The sequence below is a fragment of the Otolemur garnettii genome, unplaced genomic scaffold (genome assembly GCF_000181295.1).
Source record: "Otolemur garnettii isolate 467f Iridium unplaced genomic scaffold, OtoGar3 scaffold00001, whole genome shotgun sequence".
Classification (NCBI taxonomy): Eukaryota; Metazoa; Chordata; class Mammalia; order Primates; family Galagidae; genus Otolemur; species Otolemur garnettii.
The window spans coordinates 46,260,580-46,276,856 of record NW_003852396.1 but is presented as its reverse complement, the minus strand read 5'-3'; the positions used below and the strand labels follow the sequence as shown (position 1 = coordinate 46,276,856).

Genomic DNA, 16,277 nt, shown 5'->3' with positions numbered 1-16,277 from the left:
GGGTCACCAGATAGGTGAGCCCCAAACAGGAGCTGCAGCCTTAGGCTAAGGGACCTATGGGGGACTAAGAGCCCTACTTCCTTTCTCCAGGGGCCCTCTTAGGTCCTGACTGTGTTTCCCACTAACTGAGCACAACAGAATACCAGGGGAAATGGTCTCAGCCCCAGCAGAGACACTCCCAGCCCCAGACCAAGGACAGGGTAGAGAAAGCTGAGGGCCTGAAAGGAAAAGATCTAACACATATTGCAATGTCAGGGGCACTGTCCTAAGTGCTTTATGTATACTCACTCATTTAATCCCCATAACTGCCCAGGAGGCTTCGGGTAGAACAACATACATTATTTAATTCATTCTTGTTCTCTTTCTCCTTCTTTGGCACACCTAAAGTTGAATGAGTTAAATGTTATGAGCGCAGTTGTCCTGAAGGGCTGTTTATATGGAGGAATGCCAGGAGGTGAGACCAGAGACAGGCCCACAGCCACACCCAGATTTTACCTCCAGTGCCCCAGACAAGGGGCTTGAGATCATGAGGGTGGAGGTTCTCCCTCCCCCACCCCCACACAGAGAGCACAGTGTCAGCTGAACACCAGCCAGAGAATGCCAAATGCCGAGTAGGGAGTGGGGGGTTGATAGAAGTCCCCCCAACGATGGGCTCCTTTAGGGTTTGAGGCCCAACCAACATCAGGAGGGATCCAAGAATAGGGAACGCTATCTAAATCTAGCTGGAGGAAGAAGGCTGGTATCTTCCATGCAATAGGTGCTTACCAAATGTGTATTGGACAACTGCATACAAAAAAGTTATATATAGTAAGTGGGTACCATTAGGTGTTTTAGAGAAAAGCAGAGGTTTTAGAGCCAGCAGGCAGAGGTTGGAGTCTCACCTCTGCCACTTCTCTGATCCTCTGTTTCTTCATCTGTGAGGTGGAAATAATATTATACACTCAAAGGTTGTTAGGTGGTTAAAGATAATATATGTAACATTCCTCAGATGCTGTGGACAGTCAGTAAGCAGAGACTAGCCCAAATGAGTGAGCCAGACTGAGAGAAGGCACTGGGCTGCCATAGTCAGGAAAGATCTCAGACAGGTAACTTGGACTTCCCCTGAGATAAAGGCCAGGCTCAGATGGGAGGAGGGCCCGTCTTGCATAGATGGAATAGCTGGGAACTACTCTTTTCAGATGAGCTGGAAATAAACTGAGAGGAAACAGATCCAGGAGGCTGCGGCAGATGTGTGCTGAGCAGTGACAGGAAGTTGGTGACCTAAGACAGGGTCCAGGGGACAGAAGGATGGCGCTAGACTAGAGCATCAGTCATCATCCAACTGACACCACTGAGCATGTGCAGTGTGTGCACCGCAGGGAGTTGGTACCACAGGGAAACAAGAGCACAGATGAGGAGAGGGAAGACAGGAGTGTGGAAGACCTACTGTGTGCCAGGTGCTTTGTATGTCCCCGAACCCAGGGCGTTGGGAGAATGGAACAAAGCACCCTAGAGCAGGGGGCTCCCTGAAACAGATCCTTGGACTGGTACAAAGTAGAATACCAGGAGGAAAGAACACTATATAATTTTTTTAATATTTAGAAAGTAATTAAGTAATGGTACTATTTTTACTGACTGTTCAGGCTTCCGGAGAAACGTCCAGCTTTCTGTTTTCTTTCCCAGTGGCTTTTAACACCTGAAGAGTGAGGCATGAGTGTGTGTTTTCAGTTGGGCTGTGGTCAGAGAGCCCTGCAGTGCTGTTATCTCTCAGTCTTTTCCAGACATTTCTGGGTGGGGAATGATCCCTCCATTTGCAGGATCTTCCATGTAAAAGCCAGTTTTCAAATTTTTGAGGATTGAAAGAGCATTCCACATAAAACAGATCTCCTTATCCAGCTGTTGTGGGAGAGAGAGAATATTTTAAATGGGCAAGTCAGATATGGAGACAGGTGGGGTGTTCTGAGTGAGGACGGGGAGATTCTGGTGTGTTTGCAGCCTAAGTCCCACTTGGAATATGGCAGAGACAGTCCTGGAGAGGCAGGCAAGGGCAGAACAGGAGACAAGGTTTGGGTGACCTAACCAGTGAGAGTGGGTAGATGTGAAGGTGAAGAGCTGAACCCTATGGCTGCCTCAGGAGGAGATGCTAGCATGTGACTTCTGGCAGGGGAAGGGGACAGGGAGGTCTCTGTGTGCAGTGGTCAGTACTAAAAGGCTGCCCAAAGGGGCCAGGAGCATGGGACCCCAAGGAACAGGCTTTTTTCCACCAAGACCATCTCCAAGTGATCTGTGCTTGGCCCAGGGAAAGCAGAACAGCATCCTAGACCCTACCCTTGCAAATTCCCTTAGTCTTCTCCAGATTTCTGCTTAGTGTATAATAAATTCAGTCCACAGAAGACAGTCCCTCACCACTTAAACCTAACGGTGCAGCAGGATGCAATTCTGCAGAGAGAGCTGGGAGAGGGGAGAGGACTTCAGTCCTGAGGCCTCAGCCAACAAGACATTCCTACTCTTGTCCCTACCTTTGCTAAAGTCAGGGATGTCCTCACTCCAGCCAAAGCATATGAAATTTTTATGCTCCCCTTAGAAGGCAGAACATTTGGGTTCAAGAGTTATTCAAAAGATGTTTTATTTTCTTGCTCATTGTAGACCAAGCCAAAAGGGTTTTCTTAACAGTGCAGAGCAGAGAGATGGGGATTAGAGATAAGGAAGAACGCTGAAATTTTGGCCTGAAGAAGCCTTGGGAGTATTTTTTTTTTCCTGGAATGCATGAGGAACACAAAATGGACATGGTGTAGCAGAGAAAGTGTAGGCTTTAAAGTCAAACCTGGGTTCAGATCCTAGCTCTGCTTATTTGCTGGGAGGCCCTTGGGTAAGTTAACCTCACCGATCCTCAGTTTCCTCATCTGCAAATGGGTGTAAGAATATTGGTTTTATAGGGCTGGTGCAATAAACAAATGGAATAAAGCCCATGAAAAGCTCCTGCTGCCATCTCTTGGAAGCTCATGAGGACTCATGGGGGTGACGTCCTTTCCCTTCTCCTGTTCACACCCAAATTGTGCAGGGGTGCCAAGAGGCAGGGAGACAAATTCATTCAGTACTTACTTATTAAGCACTTACTAGGTGTTAGGCTGGAAGAATTTAGAACAGATCTCTTCTTTCCTCTCATGGAATTTTTCACCCAACAAAGGAGACAGACAAAACGATTTACAAAAGAAAACCTTAAATTACAAATTGTAATGGATTTAATTGATGTAATGAAGGCCTGGAAACATCTCGGGGTAGGGAGAGCAGGTTTTGTCCAGGTAGGTGGGCAGCGAGGGGGGCAGCCAGGCAGGGAAAGATAGAAGCAATCTCTGCAGAGGGAACAGCCTATGCTGAGGCCCTGAGGCTAGAGAGGGGTGGGCCTGTAGGAGCCACTGAGAGGAGCCAGCCTAGCCGGAAAGAGTGCTAGGAGGGGAAGTTGGGCTTTGATAAGTCAAAGCAAGGAGGTTGGATTGGATTTTAAGCGTAAAAAGGAACTATCAAGCAAGCAAGTGACACGATCTGATTTGTAAAGGTATTTCTGGCCCTGCTCCCAGGGTAATTAAGAATTTTTCTCTGCTCAGCCTCCTTAATCATAGACCACTGTGGGCAGCCCAGGTCTGTGTCAGTGAGGTCCCCCAGCCCTCTCACACAGGCCCCGGCAGAGTGGATAGAGAGCCCGGGCTCTGTCCTGAGAGGGCCGTTGTGGGTTCTCACTTAGGTTGTGTGTGCCAGAGCCCAACTGCCACCCTATGATTTGGTGCCACCCTCTCAACCACATGCTCCCCCCATCTTCTAACTGGCTGGGAGCCCTTGCAGTGAGATCGGGGGAAAATAGGGGTGCCCTTATTGGAGCAGGTAGAGTGAACTTCGATAGCAGCTATAGGCCAAGCTGTGAGTTAAGCCTCCTACGTTGTTCTTACCTTCAGTGAAATACTCAGCCTGATCTAGAGGGAAGGGATGCTGCCAGATCAAGGCCACAATCTGCATTAAAATCTCAAAGCTGGGCCCAGCATGTCTCTGTGATGAGACAGACAGACATCCACAGAAAGAGATAAAGCTGTTCTGGCCCCTCTCTGAGGACCAATCAGGGGTGCTTGCAGCATCCAGCAGGAGTTTCTGTCTGTTCAGGGCTGAGGCTCAGGCCTGCGCCGTTGGGCCTAGAGGCTACAGAAGAGAGGGACCCAATGCTCCCTCAAACTTCTACCTTGCCCCGTTACCCAGTCTTAGTCTGAAGAGAGAGACAAGGGTGCAGTGCATAGAGATTCACATTGAGCTATCCCAGGGAGTGGAATTCAGAGCTCTCCTGAGACTGAGGTGCTAACGAAACAGCTCCTGAACCCAACTGTGGAGCCCCAGCCATTGACGTCAACAAAGTTGAAATGATGTAACCCGACTCTCCTCCTGGGGGCATGTGCAGGACCTTAGGAGGGGGAAGGAGTGGCCAGGAGGCTGACTAGTGGACAGAACTCAGGGACAGCCCAGCTTAGGCCAGGACAGGGTTGAGTTTCCGTGGCATCAGTGTCAGAGAAGAATTTGGCGGAAGGGGGCTTCCGGTGAGTGGGATGTGCTATCTGAACGAGTGGCCCAAATCCTTTCTGAAAGCGTTTATCCGGCACTATAGCCACCATCAGGTAAGAAATGGGCTTCTTCTGGACATGCATGACACAGCCACGGGGACAAGCAACAGCACAGTAAACGCTCATATGTGTGTGCAACCCTGAGCATGTTCCTGTATCACCCACCTGGGGACAGGACTCAGCCTGGCCACATCTGGATGTACAAGTGAATGGCTGCAGCCACGCTGGTGTGGTCTGCATGGGTTTGATGTCCGCAGTTGAGGGGGCAGCCTGGCCTATGGCTTCCCCTCACCCCTTGCAATCCTAGCCCTGAGGAGATGCTGGAGAGGTCCCTGGGGGTGGCCTCTCCTCTCTGCGGTCTGCTATAGGGTGCTGGGTGTGGAGCTGTTTAATTCTGTCCTTGGGTGTTCCAGGTGGATTTCCTGATTGAAAATGATGCAGAGAAGGACTATCTCTATGACGTGCTGCGGATGTACCACCAGTAAGTGTGCTGGGTCCAGCTTGAGTGCCTCTGTCTCTGGGAGCCCTGGCATGAATTGTTCTAGGCCAGAGGAGCCCAGAAGCCAGATGCTTAGTGCTCCTAGGAATCAAATGCTGATGCCATTCTTTCACTGCAGCAAGTATTTACACAGATACTTTGTGCTTGGCTCTGTGCTAGGGGAGGGGGATACTCGTGAGCAAGACAGCCTGGTCTCTGCCCTCAGGTTGCTCACAGCCAGATGGGGGAGTCTGTCAAGCAGCCAGACAGGTTCAATAGAGTATGATTGTGGGGACAGAACGAGAGATGCCAGCTGGCCCCAGCCCCTGCACCAGATGTCTTTGAGCACCCACTTGTTTTTTGATTTATTCCGTATACATTTATGCTGGGTACCATGCAGGAACTGGAGGTGAATAAGATCCACCTTCTTTCCTCCAGTAATTCATGGCCTGGTGAGGGGGATGGGCAGACACTACAAACACAAAGAGCTCAAACATAAGTTACAATAAAATAACTGCTAAGTCAGGGATCAGCAGAAATGTGAAGAAAGGGGTTTCCACTTTAGGCAGTGTGTGTGGGAGGATGACCAGGGAGGCTGGAACTAGGCTTTGAAGGCTAAGTAGAATTTTGACAGGTAGAATATCAGGGGAGGGTGTTCCAGGATGAAGGAGCAGCAGCAGCAAAGGTGTGGAGGCATGAAAGCACAGGGTGCGGATGGGAATGAGGTGTAACCTGGGGGAGTAGGACTTGGGGTCCACAGGGACCGCAAATAGCCACAGGCTGGAAAAGTTCCATGGAGACAAGTCATGGAGGCCCTGAGCCTGCCAAGAACGAATTTTGTCCTCTGGTCAGTAACAGAAGCCATCGAAGAATTTTAAGTGGGGGAGTGACTTATATTTAGAAAAGATTAGATGAGATGAGTAAATCAGCAGACGGCTGGAGGTGGCCAAGGTCTGGACAATGTGAAGGAGGAAGCACGGGAGAGAGATGGTGAGGGTAGAATTTAGAGGGCCCAGCAGCAGTTCAGAGTGGAGATAACAGTATGGGAGGGGCCGTCGACTCTGCACACAGAGGTTTCCTATCTGGAAATACCCTGGACTTCAAACTACACAGTGCTAAATTTGAAGTCCTGGCATGATTTCATCTGCAAAATGGGCTAACGATCCCTAGCATGCTGTTTCCTTGTGATATTTATGTGAGAGAACAAAGCTGTCTGAGGCACCTGGCCCGGAGTTAGGGGCTCTGACCTTTGCAGGAGTGGGCTCCTCAATTCCTAGGCCTGGGCCCAGTGGGTGGGGGACTGCGACGGCTTCCTCTGGAAATCCCTGGGTCCCAGAGGTCATGGCCAGGGGTGAATTAGCATCTGCTGCATTTCTGCAGGACCATGGATGTGGCCGTGCTCGTGGGAGACCTGAAACTGGTCATCAACGAGCCCAGCCGCCTACCCCTCTTTGATGCCATCCGGCCCCTGATCCCACTGAAGCACCAGGTGGAATATGACCAGCTGACCCCACGGCGCTCCAGGTGTGGAGGGAGCCCCCAGGCCAGAGGCAGGGGTGGGGGAGGTTGCCCTTGGATGGACAGAGTCCCTCACTAGTGGGCAGGGCAGCACTGGCAGTCGAGCTGGGTCATCACTGACCTCTCCTGCTGTGGCAGGAAGCTGAAGGAGGTGCGTCTGGACCGCCTACACCCCGAAGGCCTTGGCCTCAGCGTGCGTGGCGGCCTCGAGTTTGGCTGTGGGCTCTTCATCTCCCACCTCATCAAAGGTGGTCAGGCAGACAGCGTCGGGCTCCAGGTGAGTGGGGAGGGTGGGGGGCCAGGACCTCAGGCTTCCTGTCTCCCCCCCTCACTCATCCAGGATGCTGGGCATACAATGTGGTCACTCACTTTTCCAAGCCTTTGGGGGAGGACAAGGCCAACACATCCCGACAGGTGTTTGTAGGCCCATAGAAATCAGGCCACAGGCAAATAAATGCCTATTTTCTCGAGTCAAGTTGGGAACCTGGCCACTGCCTCTTCCCAACTGCTGCTGCTCACTTCCCCACCTCCTCCTTCCTAGCAGAAGAGCACAGCGATGTCCAGACACTTCAGCTTTCAATATGTCACCTTTTACCAGCAGGGAAAAAGAAAGCCCAGTGCAGTGTGATGCGTGAGAGCACAGACTCCGAAGGTGGATCACTCAGGCTCAAATCCTGGCTTTGCGCTTCATTAAGCTTCATGTCATTGGATGGCATGATTTATCCTTGCGCCTCAGTTTCCTCATCTATAAAATGAGAGGATGACGATGTTATCTACCTCATCAGGTTGGATGAGCATGAAATGAATGAATATTAGAAAGTCCTTATAACAATGCCTGGTACATAAGGGCTGTGAATTTGCTAAGTAAACACTGAGGGGGAGGGGAATTTATGAAATACCTGTGATGGGCCAGGTCACACACTCACAGCCAGTTCTTACTGTATGCACTAATGGAGCCATCCCCATTTTGCAGAGTTAACAGAGGCTAGGAGGCCAGTAAGTGGCATAGCCAGGATTAGAACCTGGGTCTTCTGGTTGCCAAGCCCAGAAACTTCTCTTCAGCACCCCAGGTAGCTCTCCCTCAAGGTCCCCACACCTCAGTGCCTCAGTAGAGATGGGCAGACCTCCAAGTCTCACTACGACCAGAGCCCAGAGCTGTGTTTCTGTACGTGCAGATAAAGGAGGCCCTCCGACCACGCCCCAAAGCTTCCAGCATGTTCATTATCAACACCACAATTCTGCCAAGCTAGGGGCTTCAGGGGGCTCAAGGGCTAATGGTACAGGACACCGTGGAGTCGGGGTGGTAACAGAGAGCTGACAGACATCGCTTTGTTCTAAATCCCTGTCTCACGGCTTGCTGGTGGTGTCTGAAATTTCAGCCCCTTCATTATTCCTTTCCTCTGCGGCACATTTTCCAGCCCAGAAATGTAGCCAGAGAAGAAACATAATGAGCTCCTCTCTTGGCGTCGGCTGAGGCCCTATTTTTTCTTCCAGGGTGAGCTTTGCTCCTAGGACAAGCATTTCTCAATGGTACCTCCATGACTGGGAGCATCGGGGCATTTTAATGAAATTTAGTTTTACCTTCCCAGCTGTTTCTCAGGCTTATGTGTTATCGACCTTTTCTCTGGCTGCTGAGTTCATCCCTCCTTTGTGCTGCTGTCCCTCAGATCGTCATATCACTGTGGCCCTTACACAAAAGGCTTTTTGCAGGACTCCATGCAGGGTGAGAGGGAGAGGAAAGTCGATCCTGCAACCTGAGCCAGGGGCTGCGTGGGAATCATTCTGACTGGGGTTCTGCGACAAGTTCCCTTTAGGAACAAGACCAGGAACTTTACTCAGAGGAGCTTGGGGGAAAGGGCTGCATCCATTGACCTGTCTGGGGTTTGTATTTCAGGGGAGATCTCACTTTTAAGAGTAGTGTGGAGAAGATTCTAGAAAGCAGGGGAGGGATCAGGTTCAGATACAGCCTGGCTAGGCTGACAACCCTGTACTGATCTGACCTATGAGGCTGTTGGACACTCCAAAAGGACGTAGTCCCAGGGGTCCATCCCTCTGATCTTTTCTCTCTCCTGGAGATACGTGAGATTTTTTTCAAGAATATCTTGCCTTACCCTGTGGGCTCTGCCCTGAACCGGGCAATCATGCTATACAATTTACTGCATATACTAGGGCTAGAAAATGATTCTCTGTGCCTTTGTTGTCCCAGCTGTAAAATGGAGAGAATAATTGTTGCCTTTGTTGGGAACTTGTGGGCTTACAGACCTTGGTGGCAAGGATCCAGAGAGGGCAGGACACAGGGAATTGCAACCAGGCTTGGCCAGGCGCCCTTCTTTTCTGCTTCCAGACACCCAAGAGACAACACTTATCTATCAGAGATACCCGACTTCAAATCCCAGCAACAGCACTGTTTACTAGCTGGGGGACCGTGGGCAGGGCACTTCACCTCTCTGAGCCTCAGTGTCCTCATCTGATTAACACAGACACAAATTCCTACTCTGCAGAATTGTTGTAAAAAATAGGTACAAGGAGCTAGTCCAGCTTCTCTCCTCGATTAGAGGTCCCAAGAAACCTTTAGCAAGCCCTCTCCATTGTACCTTTTTGAGCTCCTCCAAGTTCATGACAGGTCCCTAGAAGACTGGGGGTCTGTGTCCAAGAATGAGAGGGAAGTGTTCCTGGCAGTAGTAAGAAGGTGACTTTTGAGGGAGTGTTGTAGAGGCAGCTGTCCTGGAGGATCCCTTGGAAGCTGTGCACCCACCCATTCCCTGCCTGCCCAGGCTACAGGAAGTCCAACTTGCATCCCCCAAATGTTCTAGCAAGTTGCCAAAGGGTCAGCACACAAGGTTTGAGTTAACCCCCAGCTGACCTGCTCTGGCCTCAGACAAGGGCATTCAGGACCAGCCTCTGTTTTACAGCTACTGACTGTGTGATCTTGGACAAAACATTACTTCTTTGAACCTCTGTTTCAGGACATCCAGCCCTGTGATTATTAAATGGGGGAGCTTCAGAATTAATCCCTAGGGCCAAGGTACCTGGGAAAGCCAGCAGCAGTGTCCAGCAGGGGGCAGTCTCACCATGGAGCTGCATCCAGGGCTGGCCCTGCAGGCCCCTTAGTCCCCATCTACCAATCTGCTGTGGCTTGAACCCTCAAAAGAGGGATCTGAACAGCCTATTTAGGGCTCTGGCCCAACCAGTGATAAGAACAGCAACCATTTATGGAACACTTACCGTGTGCCAGGCACTGGCTGGCTTTACCTGTACAAATTTGCTCTCCTAGCAACCACAGTATTCCCCATTTTGCAGATGAGGAAAACTGAGGTTCAGAGAGTTCAAGAGACTTGCCCCAGGTCACATAGCTAATAAAAATAGAATAAGGGATTTGAACCCGGGATATCTGATACCAAAGCATCATTCACCATTCTTCACTTGCTCCCAGAAAAGGAATTCAGAGGTCAGGACCATGGCAGAGTTAAAACATTCATCAAGTTTCCATCAGTGGAAAAACAGAGATCATGTGTATATGTCAGTGATGTGAGCTTGGGTTGGGAGTCACAGACGGTCCTGTCTCAGTCCTGTGTCAGTGATGTGAGCTTGGGTTGGGAGTCACAGACGGTCCCGTCTCAGTCATAGAGTTATAGTGATTAATGAAGACCAGCAAACCTGCTTCCCAGGAGCTGGTGGGACAAAGTCCTGGCAAGAGCTTCTTAAAGCTAGGTGGAGTGTCCCCCTTTACATGGATTTCAGAACCTGATGGAGCCCTAGTAGGGTGAAAGGGGCACCAGAACGAGGGTGCAAAGTCCTGAGTTTTACTCCCAGCTCTGCCACCCTCTTGCTCTGCCTCTCACCCCCATCTTGGTTTCTCCATCTGTAAAATGAGGCAGAAAGGCTGCTTGGGAATTCCACCTGCCCCAGGATCCCCTGGCTGATAGAAGGTGGCTTGGTTGTGACAGGTGCTAGGGCACATTTTGAGGTACTCTGGGAGACAGCATGGCTGTTGTTCCCTTTTCTGGAGAGTCAGCCCAGCTGTCTGACACTCCCTCTACATGGTGCGTGTTCCCTCTCTGTGGTCAAGGTAGGGGATGAGATCGTCCGGATCAATGGGTATTCCATCTCCTCCTGCACCCACGAGGAGGTCATCAACCTCATCCGAACCAAGAAGACTGTGTCCATCAAAGTGAGACGTGAGTGAGGCCAGAGGAGGTGGGGCTTAGAAATGGTGGGGTGGCAGAGGCAGCAGGGGTCCCCAGCTCCTGGGAAAAGGAAGGACACCAGAGGAGCTGTGCTAACCTTGTGCCTTTTCCCCACAGACATTGGCCTGATCCCTGTGAAGAGGTGAGCAGGACCCTCCTCTATAGGCAGACACTTTTTTGTGGGCTCAGGGTCCTGGGGGCTGGCCCTGCCCTGCCACACTATTCCTGGGCCAGGCTGGAGGCTCCAGATGTGACCCTTCAGACATTTCCCGCTAACAAATGCCTTTCTCTTCTCCCATCAGCAATCCCGACGAGCCTCTCAAGTGGCAGTATGTGGATCAGTTTGTGTCAGAATCCGAGGTGAGGGCTGGGACCATCTGTGATGGGGTATGGATGGGGTGGTCTTTGAGGAGGGGCCGGCACTCCTGAAGGTAGGGCTTGCTCTAGTGATGTGCTTTCAGGGGCTTCACACGGGCCCCCAGGGCATCTAGCATGCCCCTGTCACTGGACAGGCAGGCACATCCCCAGGGACAGAATGTCAGTCCAGCCTGTGTGAACTCAGCAGCATTCCCTCTGAAGGCCTCACAAGTTCAAGAGGCCACTTGAATGCATGTGGACACCCAGTAACCTGCTTCTGTCCCTCCTCCAGGGCGGACGGGGCAGTTTGGGCTCTACTGGGAATCGGGAAAACAAGGAGAAGAAGATCTTCATCAGCCTGGTGGGCTCCCGGGGCCTTGGCTGCAGGTGGGTGGCAGTTATACCGGGGGCTCATTCATGGCTGGTAGACCCCAGGAGGCCCCTGGTGCCTCTTCCCTTGCTCACTGCTGCTTCTGAGGAGACGCTTCCCCACTAGAAATGTGACATGTCTACCAGTGAGGACACTTCTTGGTGGCTACTCAGAGTTTCACAAGCGACCTGTGGGCCAGAGTGGCAGCTCTATCAGATTCCGTCTTGCAGATGAGGAAATTGAGGCCCAGAGGCAGAAAGAACAATGTTCCCTTTGATGGGCCCTTGAGTCACTGCAAAAGGAGCCTATTTGGCTGGTCATCCAGGGAATTCCAAACGAGCATTTGGCCATACAGAGCATTCTTGTTAAACATGCAGGTGCCACAGTCACTCAGGTCTCAGTTCCACCCTGCTTTCCCACTTAGAGCATTAGGACCTTAGATCAGTTACTTAACCACTCTGAGCCTCAGTTTCTCCTTCTGTAAATTGAGGATAATAATTCCCATATCACAGGGTAGTTATGGAGAAAGTAAAGTACCCACACTTAGTGCTGGGTAGGTAATAAGCAGTTGGTAAATATTATTATTTAAGCTATTATTGTTATTCATATTTCCTTTTGTTCACATGTATTCGGTGCTTTTGTGCCAAGCATAAATGATAAAAAAGACTCCCTAAGAGATGACAGCCTAATACAGAAGCCAACTATGTAGATATTTATAATATAGGGTGACAAGGACCCTAAAGGAGCTACATTCTGGGTCAGGGATGGCAAATTGGTTTCCTTTCTGTGCCATCTCCACCTAGCAGAGGCTGCCTAATGTGCTACTTTGGAAAGGATTCTAAGACCACATCCAGGCTTGGTGGGAAGGACTGCTATGATGGATTAGTAATGTCTGCCACAGATAGAGGAAGGGAGAACAGTGTAAGTGCCAACCTTGCTGTAGATGCTACAGAAGCACTGAAAATGGAGCAAGTGGCTTAGTCTTGGGAGAAAATAAGGGGTCATATGAAAACCTTGTAGAGGAGATGCATTTGAGTCTCAAGAAATGAGCAGGAGAAGTGCCAGAAAGAAAGAAAAAATGGCATGTGCAATGTGTTGTGTAGGAGGTTTTCTGTGGCTATTTCCCAGGGTTGTGGTGGAAATCACCCTGGACAAAGAGATAGAGCCTGCAGAGGTAGACAGTGGGTCCTGAGCTCATGTGTGACCTGCATCCTGGGCACTGGATATCAGGCAGAGGAGGCAGGACATTAAGAATGAGTTAAGTGCCACAGGGGACAAGCAGCAAGAGCAAGACATCATGCGTTTCTCATCTCCCCCAGCATCTCCAGTGGCCCCATCCAGAAACCCGGCATCTTCATCAGCCACGTGAAGCCTGGCTCCTTGTCTGCCGAAGTGGGCTTGGAGGTGAGTGACCCTGAGTGGGCCTGGGTACACAAGGTCAGAGTGGTCCCACGGTGATGGAGGTTTGTGCCTTCCCATATGACCTTGTCTGAGGGAAAGCTTCTCGGAGGTAGGACACGTGGCCCCTCTGTGTCTTCTCCATCTCTATCATTGGTCCCAATCTTGGAAATGTGGTAAAAGTAATCAACGAGTTGACATTCAGTGAGTGTTTATTTCCATTGGATATTATTCCAGCCTTTACACTTAACAAGCGCTCTGAGGATTAGGTACTATCATTATCACCATTTTACAAATGAGAAAACTAAGACCCAGAGAAAGTATGTGATTTTTCCATGGTCACGTACCTAGTACAGAAGGGCTAAGATTTAAATTGGGGTATTCTGATGCCAAAACAGGAACTCTAACCACTTCTTTGGACAGGTTACTTCATGTCTCTGTGTTTCAGTTTCCTCTTCTATAAAATGGAGATAATAGTGCCTTCTCTCCAGGGTTGTTACATGGATTAAATTAATTAATTAATACATAGGCTAGAACTGTGCCAGGCACATGGTAAATGATCATGAATGTTAGCTATTCTGTTCTTGTGATGATTCAACACAGCCTCTGCTATATGAGAAGCCCAAGGGCTCCTGTGTCTACAAATTGAGATTTCTAAAGCACATGTCACTAATTTAGCCACAGAAATGAAGCTCTACTGGCGTAATATTTGATCACTGATAGCTATGGGTTAGGGCATACTTTAAAGTAACTAAAGGGATGGAATTGGTTACACAAAGAAATGATAAATGCCTGAGGTGATGGGTATCTCAATCAATTCACACTGTGTGCCTGTATCAAAACATTACATGTACCCTGTAAATATATAGTTATTATGTTCTCACAGTCACAGGGTTGAAGGGTGCCAGGGAGCTTTAGGCCCTGCCAGGGTGCCATCAGAGCTTTCTAACTGCTCTTTTCATTAGGAAGAGTTGAAGTGCAGCCGTTTGAAGACCCGCTGTCTGCCCTGGCCCCCTGGGGGTGCCCGTCCTGCAGATGAGTGAGTATACAGATAGAGCAGACACACTGATCTTTGTCCATGTCTCCACCAGACAGGGGATCAGATTGTCGAAGTCAACGGTATTGATTTCTCCAACCTGGACCACAAAGAGGTGAGATGTGAGAGGTCTTCACCTGCCAGCCTTTATCATCTCCCACCCGCCTTCCCACCCTGACTGCCACGGTGCCTGAGACCTCTGGTGCTCTCTGCCTGGGACCCCTGTGGTCTGTCAGGCCTCAGCTGACTATCCTCTTGTCCCCACAGGCTGTGAATGTGCTGAAGAGTAGCCGCAGCCTGACCATCTCCATCGTAGCAGGGGCTGTAAGTACAGAATGAACTGGCAGGGCCCATAACCCCTGACCTTCAGCCCCAGCCCCTTGACCCTCCTAATCTCTGTCCCTTGGAGGGGCCAAGGGGTTTCCTTCCCTGAAGCTCTGACAGAGCAGAGGGAGAGAACTTCTGCCCAGCAAGGAGAAGTTCAGGTCAGAGACCACAAGAGCCACAGTACCTAACAGTGCTAAGAAGATACCCCACATCTTGGCTTGCAAGGCTGTGTGACAGTGGACACCCAGGTTCCCCAGGGCTCTCAGCAAGCAGCCTCTTTTCTCCCCATGAGGGCCGGGAGCTGTTCATGACAGACCGGGAGCGGCTGGAGGAGGCCCGGCAGCGCGAGCTGCAGCGGCAAGAGCTTCTGATGCAGAAGCGGCTGGCGATGGAGTCCAACAAGATCCTCCAGGAGCAGCAGGAGATGGAGCGGCAGTGAGTGTGGCCAGCTCCCCTGCCCCACCCTCCTAGACCTCTGTATGGCCCTGCCTGCCCTGCTCCCTGCCCACTGTATCACCATGGCCGACTTCATCCTCTGCCCCCTGCAGCCCATCCTCAGATGAGATGGGTTCAGTGGTAGGTCAACGCATCTGTCCTCTGCCTCAGGCCACCTATCCCTGCCCTCCTTGCTGCCTAGAGTCACCTGATTACCAAGCCTCCAAGAATATAAAAAATGAGGACCTTACTAGCATCAGCTAACATTTGTCAACTATCTACCACGTGGCTGGTATTATATCAGGGCCTTGTTTATACTTTTTCATTTAATTCAGACATTATTAACTTCATATGACAGGTGAGGAGACTGAAACTCAGAGAGAGAGGTTAAGCCATTTGTTCCAGAGTTACACATGGCCAAGTTGGGATCACAGCCAGGCAATCTAGCTAAAGAGCCTGGCAGTCCCCACAGGCTGCCCCACCTTCAGTGATAAAGCCCACCTCACCCCCAGGCAGGACAAGAGAATACATGAGGTGGCCAAATCCACATATATTGTCGGCACTTCTAGGCACCTAATATTTATTTGGAAAATGAAAGGGAAGAGGTGCCCCTGTCTCCCTCATCTCAGAATTAGCCTGGAGAATCACATGTGCTTAGCATCCCCTGCTCTGCTCCTGAGGTCTGGGGCCTCCCAGGGAGGACCTCACTCAGACCAGGACTGCCTCTTGTCAGTCACATTGTCTGTTTGGAGGTGAATGTGCAGGGTATGGCCCTCACAAGGACCTGCCTCCTGGCTCCCAAAACACAATCTCTGCTCAGCAATGGCAGACAAAACCACACAGGAGCAGAGGGACAAGACTTTGTTGGATAACTTCCTCAAAAGCCAAAAGCATTCCAAGGATGCCTGGAAGGGAGCCTAGAAAAGCCATTTAAAACTTTTCTCGACCCAGGAATTAGTTACACGAAAGAGTTAACTTCTCTAGCATAGATCCAAACATGCCAGTCTGCATTTGTGTTTCAGAAGGAGAAAGGAAATTGCCCAGAAGGCAGCAGAGGAAAATGAGAGATACCGGAAGGAGATGGAACAGTGAGTACCTGGGCTCTGAGTGTGTCTGTGCACGGATATGAGTGTGCTCACGGGAGTGTGGCCGGCCAGAGGCCACCTCCAGACCAGTTTACCTGGCCCTCTTTACCCCTGGTGGGACCTCCTTTGAAGCCAGTCCATCATCCTAGTAAAGCTATCATATTAGGGTAACTTACTAGAACATGGTCATATGTAATTGCCCAAGCTGGTGTTCACACTCAGGTTAGAATATAAACTCCAGGCACTGTGTTTTATCCAAGAGGCAGGAGGTGGGCCTTGGAAGGTTCCGACTCCCATCACAGGTATGTGTGTGTGGGGGGGGTCTCCTTTCAGGATTGTAGAAGAGGAAGAGAAGTTTAAGAAGCAGTGGGAAGAAGACTGGGGCTCGAAGGAACAGCTGCTCTTACCTCAAACCATCACCGCCGAGGTGCACCCGGTACCCCTTCGCAAGCCAAAGTGTAGGTATTGTGGACCAGGCAGGGGCTGAGGAGGCAGACAGATACTCT

At 50.5% G+C, this 16,277-nt stretch overlaps 1 protein-coding gene across 1 annotated transcript in view; it reads left to right on the top strand.

Moving 5' to 3' along the window:
* Positions 1 to 16,277, top strand: part of USH1C (USH1 protein network component harmonin) — a 46,659-nt gene that overhangs the window by 4,928 nt on the left and 25,454 nt on the right. Inside the window, exons 2-14 of the mRNA XM_003781148.1 lie at positions 4,994 to 5,061; positions 6,439 to 6,582; positions 6,715 to 6,853; positions 10,646 to 10,754; positions 10,881 to 10,905; positions 11,066 to 11,123; positions 11,413 to 11,507; positions 12,810 to 12,894; positions 13,980 to 14,039; positions 14,192 to 14,248; positions 14,544 to 14,686; positions 15,709 to 15,774; positions 16,105 to 16,229. Coding sequence (XP_003781196.1) covers positions 4,994 to 5,061; positions 6,439 to 6,582; positions 6,715 to 6,853; positions 10,646 to 10,754; positions 10,881 to 10,905; positions 11,066 to 11,123; positions 11,413 to 11,507; positions 12,810 to 12,894; positions 13,980 to 14,039; positions 14,192 to 14,248; positions 14,544 to 14,686; positions 15,709 to 15,774; positions 16,105 to 16,229 — 1,174 coding nt within the window. The remainder of the gene's footprint in view (positions 1 to 4,993; positions 5,062 to 6,438; positions 6,583 to 6,714; positions 6,854 to 10,645; positions 10,755 to 10,880; positions 10,906 to 11,065; positions 11,124 to 11,412; positions 11,508 to 12,809; positions 12,895 to 13,979; positions 14,040 to 14,191; positions 14,249 to 14,543; positions 14,687 to 15,708; positions 15,775 to 16,104; positions 16,230 to 16,277) is intronic.